We start from the raw sequence: 8,897 nt of genomic DNA on the forward strand, positions 1-8,897 counted from the left end.
GGATGAGCATTATGCTGTGTCCCACAGCAGTTTGCTGACATTCACTTCTTCCACCTTTGTTGACTTGTGCCCTCCCACAGCCAAGGTGGCAAGTAGCCCACCAACCCTGGGGCAGACTTGCCATGGGGGCTGCACTGGAACTGCTCAGAAGTCCCTACTGCTTCTCAAGGGACAGGTCAGCCAAAACAAGAACAAAATAGCAGTCAGAAAGATACAGGGGTTGAAATGCTGCAGTTATGAGGGACACAGAAAACTTCAAATTAGGTGGGTTTTGCATTGGTGTTTTGTTCAGATAACTTGAATAGACAGAAAGGAAGTGGATATTAGATAAACAGAGGTGGAAGAAAGCCTTGAGGAAAATTAAAACCTCTTTTATGTTAGGAGTGGAGTCTGCGTAGTCACCCTGTCTTCATCATCGGTATGGGCTTATACATCCCTTGGCTGCCTTTTCCTAGCCCCTAAATCTAGACAGTGTCTGTCACCACCAGTGCCAGAAACTTCTCAGTGTTAATAAAATACAAAATAAAATATGTTAAATTCACCCATCTCGAAAGGAATAAAGACTAGGATCCTATTATCAGAGGTTTTGGTGTTTTCTAGTAATTTGACTCAAGGATCCTGTGTGGTTTGGAGTTACATTTATACGTCTGTAGTTTATACAGGCAATTTAGATGGAACGTGGAATTCAAAGGGGAAAACTGTAAGCTACAGAAAGTGAATGCAAATGTAATTTTCTTAGAAAGGATCCAGATTATGTATGAAAGATTACACCTAGCGAGTTTCACAGTCTCTCAAAGAGCTAAAACAGTTAGGCCCTCTGAGTGGGCAAGAATTAAATCCAGGTAGTGACTATAAAATTACATGCTCTCCCCTGAAAACGTGTGGAAAAAAACCACAGGATTTCAGAGCTGTTTATCAGACCTTGAAATAAATCCTGTCCCTGCAGGTTTACTTCAGAGAACAAGCCAAACCATCAAGGAACAAATAATTAAGCCCCTTAATGAAGTAGTAAGTGTATCACTACAAACATTAAGTAAAATTATTGGGTTTCAGTAGGAGCTTGTTAACAAAATAATTACTATTACGTCATTTCTTTAGGTAGTGCGCAAAAATGCAAGAATGGGACCCCAGCTTTCTGGACACTGTACACAAACATATAAAGAAATAAATAGATCCTAGCTTCAAGAATGTTCAATTTCTGTAATAAGCAGAGAGTGGGGAAATTGGCATATTTATAAGAACCCTGGGAAAATTGTATTAGTGTCTTTCTCATTCAGTTCCTACTTCATCATCTCCAGTGACTTGTATTGCCATCCTTGATATGACTGTGGAACAGCTGTAGTCAGAGCTGCATCTCCAAGTTACCTGTTCCACCTCCAACTCCTCAGACTCCACACCATCCACTTGACACCTTTGACACTGCTGTCCAAAACTGGCCCCTGTTCTAGATCTTGTGACTTTGATCTCAACAAGACACTCAAGATCTCAGTTTTACTTACCAGTCTTACTGTGTTGCCAGTTTGATTAAGTCACACCTCAGCTTCTGATATCAGACTTTTATAGGAAAACCATAAACCCAATCTTTCAGACACCTCCACTCCCCAAGTCATGACATCCTGTATTTCTACATCTTAAATAGCAAATGGATAATGATATCTGATCCAGAAGGTCCTGTTCTTTACAGCAAATAAAAACAGTCGTCAGTGCTGAAAGCCACTCATGTAGTTTCAGTTACAGCTGTTCTTGGGTTCCCTGCAATTTGGCCTCAACTCCCTAAAATCCTTTTTTCTATCCTATAATACTTTATCTCTCCCACCTAGGTGCCACACAGACATACAAGACAATCCAAAACAGTAAAAAATGCTTATGGATTGATTTTCTTTGTTTCTCTGCTGTCCTGAAATCTAGCTGGAGCAGCTGAAAGTCAGATGAATGGGATGACTCCTACTGCTTTGTTTTACCAGGTCTGCTTCTGCACCAGAAAGCCACAGACCAGAAGCAAAGAACCTTCAGGAAGGATAACTCAGCTTTCTTTACAAAGAAATTACCCTAGACAAACCAAATAAAATTTACGTGAAACTATGTCGACTACTGGGTGCAACTGCAGTGATTTTTAAACCAAATGAACAAAGCCTCACAACTGCTTTTTCTTGTGTCTGCAAATGTGTGAACTCTACAGTGCCTAAGGCTCTATTAATGATCCCAAAATAAAAGTGAACAATGGCCACTTCAAGACAGAAAGGAAACTAGTGAAAAAAAGAAAAAAAAGTATTTCCAGATAAGTTTATGGAGTTTCCAGGATGCTAAACAGCTAGAGACAATGATAGCAAGACAATGATAACAAGGCAATTGAAAAGCTTTTTTAGCTAATTCACCTTTTATCATTCCAGGGACATTGTTGACAACATCAGAGTTGAGGTAAGTCTACAATCTGTAAAGGTTTCTTGTGCTACTTACATGGGCTATATCTAGCAGGTAGATCTGTAGGAAGAAAGCAGCAGCACTCCCTGCCACTTGATTTGGGGCACCTCCTATTGCATAGCATATTTTGCTGCAAATCGAGAGCCTGTATTCCTGTTCAAGATGAAGCAGAACAAATGATGAGAAAAACAAGGTACACAAGTTAAAAGCTACAGAAGTCATGAGGTTGAAGTCTAAGGTTAACACCAAATTCAGGTATTCGCTTCACAGGTGTTCCACTAATAAATCCATATGCCCTCAACCCCTATCACCAACAGGCATTTGGATGCTCATTGCTTTGATTTTTAATGGTTTTGTTCCTTAATTCAGCCCCTAAAACCAGCTTACAGTGTCCCTACAAGGGAAGCTAGACTTACCTACCCGCTTCTCGCAAGCTATTAAAAAGGAAAAAGTCTACAAACAAGCAAGAAGTAGCAAAGAAGTGCACATACTGTTACACTATTTTCTGAGCTTAGTTTTGTCTTTGAATGTTTAATTCAGATTTTTTTAAAGGTTGAAAACATTCTAAAAAACACGATTTCTTATATCAATCTTTCAGACCATAATAACTGATATATACTCTCATACCATAGTAATTAGACAACATTCAGAGAAGGAAAGTTCCACAGTCAAATGCAGACCGAATAGATCCCAAACATTTGGGCTCCATTCCTTTCTTACTTTGTCACAAAACGCTGGTGTGACCCTGGCAAAGTCACTTGACTTTGTACATCTTCCTTTTGATTTGACTTTCCTATATCTTTTGTGAAAGTTGGCATAATAAGGAAAATGATTTTAGGGCACAAGTCCTCTTTAGGAAGGACTCTAAGTCATTCTAGGCATGTTTAAAAATTTTTGCAAAACTGTGCTTTCTCATTTGCCTTTTGATGCTTGAAAAGGACTGTAAGCATCCAAGAATATTCTCTCTAACAGAATTGCCAAATAAGAGTAAGATAAAAGCTGAAAATAAGGTTTCATAACAGTAATTAAAAGACAAAAAATGCACAGCGTCTAATAGAAATTCTAATGAAGAACACTGTGTTTTCCAATAGTAGAAGTTCAGAATACTGGAAAGCCTTTAAAAAAATCTTAAGACTTAATTTCATGCCATAAAATTCAAAATACAGGAAGAAAATGACTGTTCATTAATCTTGTATTCCTTTCAAAGGGACAACATATCCAACCTGAATTTAGACTTTTAGGCTTTCAAACCCTCTTTAAAGACTGCTGTCAGCAGGAACCAGGAAACATGAAGGGAAGCAGCAATATTAATCCTGGGTCTGCCCTCTCTCTGAACTGACTACACAAGCCCTTAATTCTTACATTAGATCAGGATAAAAATAGACATATGGTAATGAGACCCACCACAGTGATAATATTCTGATACATGACCTAGCTTCTGAACATTTTTAAATTTACTAAGTACCATCATCTTTACTACCTAACAGAGTTTTGATAAGTTTTAGACTTCTAGACAGAGCCTTTCAACATCTAATAATTTTCCTTTGAACTGTTTTATCTGAGTGGGTGTGGACAAGCAAGCACAAGTATCAGGACTCTTTCCTCTTTGTGTTTCCACAGAGAAAGATGGGGTGGCATCCCATTACTATGTCCAAGTAAAATGGACAGTGTCAGAGCACGAGCTGCAAAATGGTATTGCCACAGCAGGCCTCACTTGAACTCTGAATTGGCAATTTTCTTCTGTCCAGGAAAAAAAAAGAGTGGTAAACAGTCCCAAGACAGACTTCATCAGAACAATATACTGTTTAATTTGATAAGAGATTTTAAACACAACAAACAGACTATGTACATATTTGCTGTACAAAGTAACCCCCCATTTTTCATACATAAGTCCTATTAAACGTGAGCTTTACTAGACTTGTGGGGTCTATAGTATCTTGTTCGCTCGACTCACAACACGGTCCTCTTGAGCTTTGCTCCAGGGACTGTGTACTTTCAAACTTTATGACACTGTTTTATTTTTTAATCATTCCCTTCTCCTAGCCTCACCTCCATCCTCCCAGAAATTAAATTACTTTAAAAGTTTATTTTCCTTTGATACCTTCCCTTCTGATCTCCAAGCATTGGCAAGATGACTTCCAGCTGAAATCAAGAGACATAAACCACTGCTATGTAAATCCTGTATCCTGCTCCACCCCCAAAACAAGCTAAGAAAACCTTTTAGATCCATAATGCTGCTTTCCCACTTATTTTCCCTAGTAGCTGTCATAGAATCACAGAATGGTTTGGGTTGGAAGGGACCTTTAAAGATCATCTAGTCCAACCCCCCTGCCATTCACAGGGACATCTTTCACTAGACCAGGTTGCTCAAAGCCCCATCCAACCTGGCCTTGAACACTGCCAGGGATGGAGCATCCACAACTTCTCCGGGCAACCTGTTCCAGTGCCTCACCACCCTCACAGTGAAGAACTTCTTCCTTATATCCCTCTTGCAGTTTATAATCATTGTCCCTTGTCCTTTCAACAGCTAAAGCCATGATAACACAGAAAAAGTAAATGCCTTTATATAATACACATGATTCCAAAATATTTTTATAACACAAAGAATGTTAAGTTCTTAAGAGTTAGTCTAATTAAAGTTTTGGTACAGGAAACAGTCAACCAAGATCTAAACTTACAGGCTGTAGGCAGTACCCCTGTCTTTACATCAGTTTTGTGGGGAGAAAATTTACAATCTTAATACATTTTTTTTAAGAAGTCTTACTGTGATTCCACACACACCCAGGATGCTGCTCAGCTACTTTCTGAACCACACTCCCAGATCACCTTGAAGCAAAGTTAATAGTTTAGTCACAGCAGTAGTTAAATTTTCACTAAATTTTGTTTGTGAATGTTATTTTCAGAATAAAACAAGCTGTCAGATAGACATAGCATACAGAGGTGTCCTGTTCAGTCAGCCACAGAAATGCAGGGAACCGACCGTTCATGAACTTCCTGAAATGGAGGTTACATCCTGATCACTGTTCAATACCTGTTTTCCTTTTATCATGCCTAATTACTTTTGGAACTCATTTGTACATTAAGCCATAATACACCACAGCAGTTCTACATGTGAATGACAGGTACAGTGAAAGGAAATGCCACTGCATTCATTGCAGATCTGCTGCCTCGTAATTTCATTGAGTGCCCCTGAGTTTCTCCCTGCTGAGGAATAGTCATTCAGACTCTACATTCTGGTATCTCTTTCCAAAAGCAGCAGCCCATAATCTATTTTGACTCTCTGTATTGAAGTTATATTGTAATCACTACATTTTCTACCTTAGTATCCTATGTCACAGTGGTAAAAATGAAGGTACATCTCTGCACCAGTAAAGCTGAAACATTTCCGTCTTTCCAACTTCCTGGGCTTACAGTTTAAGAGTAGAAAAGATACACGTGGCAGCTGTCTGTTACAGTAAGTCCCTCAGCCTTGGTTAGTTTTACATGATATTGCTAATAAATGAGACCAGAAACTGTCTTGAGAAGGATAACATTGCACTTGTGCAGAGCAGTGTGACCAACAGCAGTACATTGGCTATGAGCAACTAAGAGGGTTTTTCTCTGAAGGCTAGATTTCTCTGCTGCATTGCTTCCTCAAGCAACAGAAACTGCTTGATTTCTGTGAAATCCAATGAAAGATTTTTCACCTGTGTAAGTTTGTCAGTAAGCTTAAAGCAGACTCAGAAAATTCACTAGAGATGTGAATGTGTAGGCAGTGGTCAAATAACCAACAAAATACAAAGTATTTACAATGAAAATTTTGTTTTGAGACCCCTATGGTGTAGTTGAATGTCAACATCAAATTGCTTCTACAAGCTTTAGAAGAAATGTGAGAGGATGGGGTGGGAAGTAAGAGAAAGGAAGGTAAAATGAAGTTGTAAGGTTTTTCTTTTTCTCAGATTAACTTGACAATTTTGTACTACACATGCCCCCATCATATCAAAGTTAATTGTGTTTCTAGGTAAACCAAGAAAGCATAATAGCTGAGATTTGATTTTGTTCCTTACTCTTCTATTTAAGATTAAACATTGTTATAGAAAATTAATGCAGCTTATACAGTATAGTTCCTTTATTTTTAATTCTCTTATAAGTTAAAACCATACTTTTCATTGCTTGTAAATTTTCCCTTCCCCAACAGAACAGAAGTTGAATACAATGTTTGTAACAGATAATCCTATTTCTAAAGAAAGTATTTAAGCACATTGAAAACAACTCTGCAACTGTGTGAAGATACTGCATGAACACTATGGGCATGGGAAGCAGCCACATTTTCTCCTAAGCTATTCTTTATCAGTTGAGTCCAGAACTGAACCAACAAGTAATTTAAAAGCAGTAAGGAGAGAGAACAAAACCTGTGACTCAAAGATAAACACTAGTCTAGGTTTATCTGAGAAACAATGAAAATGTAGCTAATGAGGAGCAGCTTTTGACTCAGCTTTTCTCTCAACGTAGAATTAATACTGGTAATGTTTCTGTTCTGTGAGTGACCATACAACTGCCTCTTAAAAGCATGAGTGCAATAGTCAGAGGTGGCATCCCAGGTCCCTCACACCAAGTATGTCGAGGACTGTTTTCAGGTTTCTTAGTGACATCAGTCCACCCCCGAGTGGAAGAAGTAACAGGAGCAGGGCTTAGGGTGCAGACACCTAGAAGGGGCATATGAACAAGGCGGGATAGAGCGGTGCTTTCACAGGATATTCTTTCAGCTGCCAGCAATGTAGCGCTGAGGAGCTTTGTGAGCCAAAACCAGTGTATCTCTGTTTAATATCTTTAGATTTCTCCCATGAATTCACCCAGATGCTTTCTGAACACAAAAATTCAAGCCAGAACAGCATGTGCCCACAGCGCCTGATGAGTTCCATGGCTTGAACGCCCTCCACCACGCTGTGAAAGGTTACCTCTGCCCCTCTGTTTCAAAGCTGTCCCTTCCCAGCCTTACCAGATGCTCTCTCCAGAGCCACGGAGCGAGGGGGGTCCCCACTCACCTCTTACCTGCCTCTCTGCTCCTACCTCGGCAAGCACCGAGTCCGAAGATGAAGCATTTAGATACCCTCTCACTCGCAAAGCTGGTCTGGAAGTTCGGCGTTGATGAGGCTTCCCGAGGAGGGTGAACCCCTCCCGCCTCACCTCTCCTGTCACCCGTGGTACCCCACCTGCCTTGACCGGAGAGACAGCCCCGGAGGGAAGAGACAGTGGAAAGGCAACGAGCTTTTTCCTGCCACCGAAGTGGACGGACAGTGAACATCGTATAGTGTACTCGAGGGGAAATTACGGGAGTCGCACGGAGCTTCTCGGTGAGAGAGAGGGGAGGGGGGGGTGGTGGTAAGGGTTGGAGAGCTGTTTCAGGTACCTCGCCGAGACAGGCTGCGCCGCGCAAGAAACGCCACACAGAACACGGCAGCAGCAACTTCAGGCTGCCCCAACACCCCCCCGAGAGTGCCCATCCCCTTCCCCGTAACCCACCGGCAATTAATACAAAAATCCAGCGCGCCGAAGCGGGAGGGCGCGGGCGGCACCGCTCCGCACGCCCGGAACCCCAAGCCCGCTCTCACCCCGGGACTGTGGCCGAGGGGCTCCTCAAGCCCCACGAGGGCCGCCTTTCCCCCTCCCCAGCCCCTTACCTCCTCCTCCGCCGGGCGCTCCGGGGTGTCCTTCGCGGCCCCCGCCATGGCAAAGCGGACAGCCCACCCCCGTCCAACACCTGCGTGCCCGGGGCGGGGCGGCGGAGGGAAGGAGAGGGACGGCGGGTGGCGGCCTCCCTCACCCTCACGCAGCGCCCCGGAGGGGCGAAGGCGCGATGGCTGCCCTCCAGGCTCGGGAGGGGAGATTCCCCGAGAGAGGAGCCCGCTCCCCGCCTCGGGCGAGGGCTGCACAGCCGAGTCCGCCGAGCCCCCTGCGGGCGGCAGGGACCCCCCCTCACCCTCCGTCCCTCCATGCCACTTCCACTGTGGAGAGGAGCGGGGCAGCTCCCCGTCGCTCTCTCCTGTGGGGGCTGCCGCGGGAGCCGTCCGTGAGGTAAAACCCGGGCTTTGTTGTACTGGAAGCCCGCTTAACCCGCCCGAGCGTCCAGAGAAAGGCCGCCACAGCGCCCGCCCTGCCGGTCCCCTCAGAGGCACCGCGCGCCCCGACGGCCGCTGCTCCCGCCTCGCCCCGCGGTGAAGCGCTTCATGGCCGGGGGTCAGGCGGTGAAGCTTTCTGGGGCCGTTTTCAGCCAAAGCCTAAAAATACGGGCTCCATCCTTTCGAGCAGATGCACGGGTTTCCGATTTATATGAATTTATAGCCACGCCAGCCAGCGATGCTGTTGCCTCTCAAGCGGAGATGAGATTTACACAAACACCACGCTCGACCCAGGAACCCGCTGCGGGAAGAGCTGCTGCCCTCCAAGGCCCTGGAGCCGACACCGTTATTTAGGCAGTGCAAGTTCACCACCACCAC

At 43.6% G+C, this 8,897-nt stretch overlaps 1 protein-coding gene across 1 annotated transcript in view; it reads right to left on the reverse strand.

Annotated features, from left to right (window-relative positions):
- Nucleotides 1-8,223, reverse strand: part of MFSD2B (MFSD2 lysolipid transporter B, sphingolipid) — a 40,371-nt gene extending 32,148 nt beyond the window's left edge. The window contains exons 1-2 of the mRNA XM_069805689.1: nt 8,082-8,223; nt 2,458-2,574 (exon numbers count right to left, since the gene is read on the reverse strand). Of these exons, the coding sequence (XP_069661790.1) occupies nt 2,458-2,574; nt 8,082-8,129 (165 nt within the window). The 5' untranslated portion in view covers nt 8,130-8,223. The remainder of the gene's footprint in view (nt 1-2,457; nt 2,575-8,081) is intronic.
- Between the last annotated feature and the right edge of the window lie 674 nt (nt 8,224-8,897).

Source organism: Haliaeetus albicilla, chromosome 18 (genome assembly GCF_947461875.1).
Source record: "Haliaeetus albicilla chromosome 18, bHalAlb1.1, whole genome shotgun sequence".
NCBI classification, from domain to species: domain Eukaryota; kingdom Metazoa; phylum Chordata; class Aves; order Accipitriformes; family Accipitridae; genus Haliaeetus; species Haliaeetus albicilla.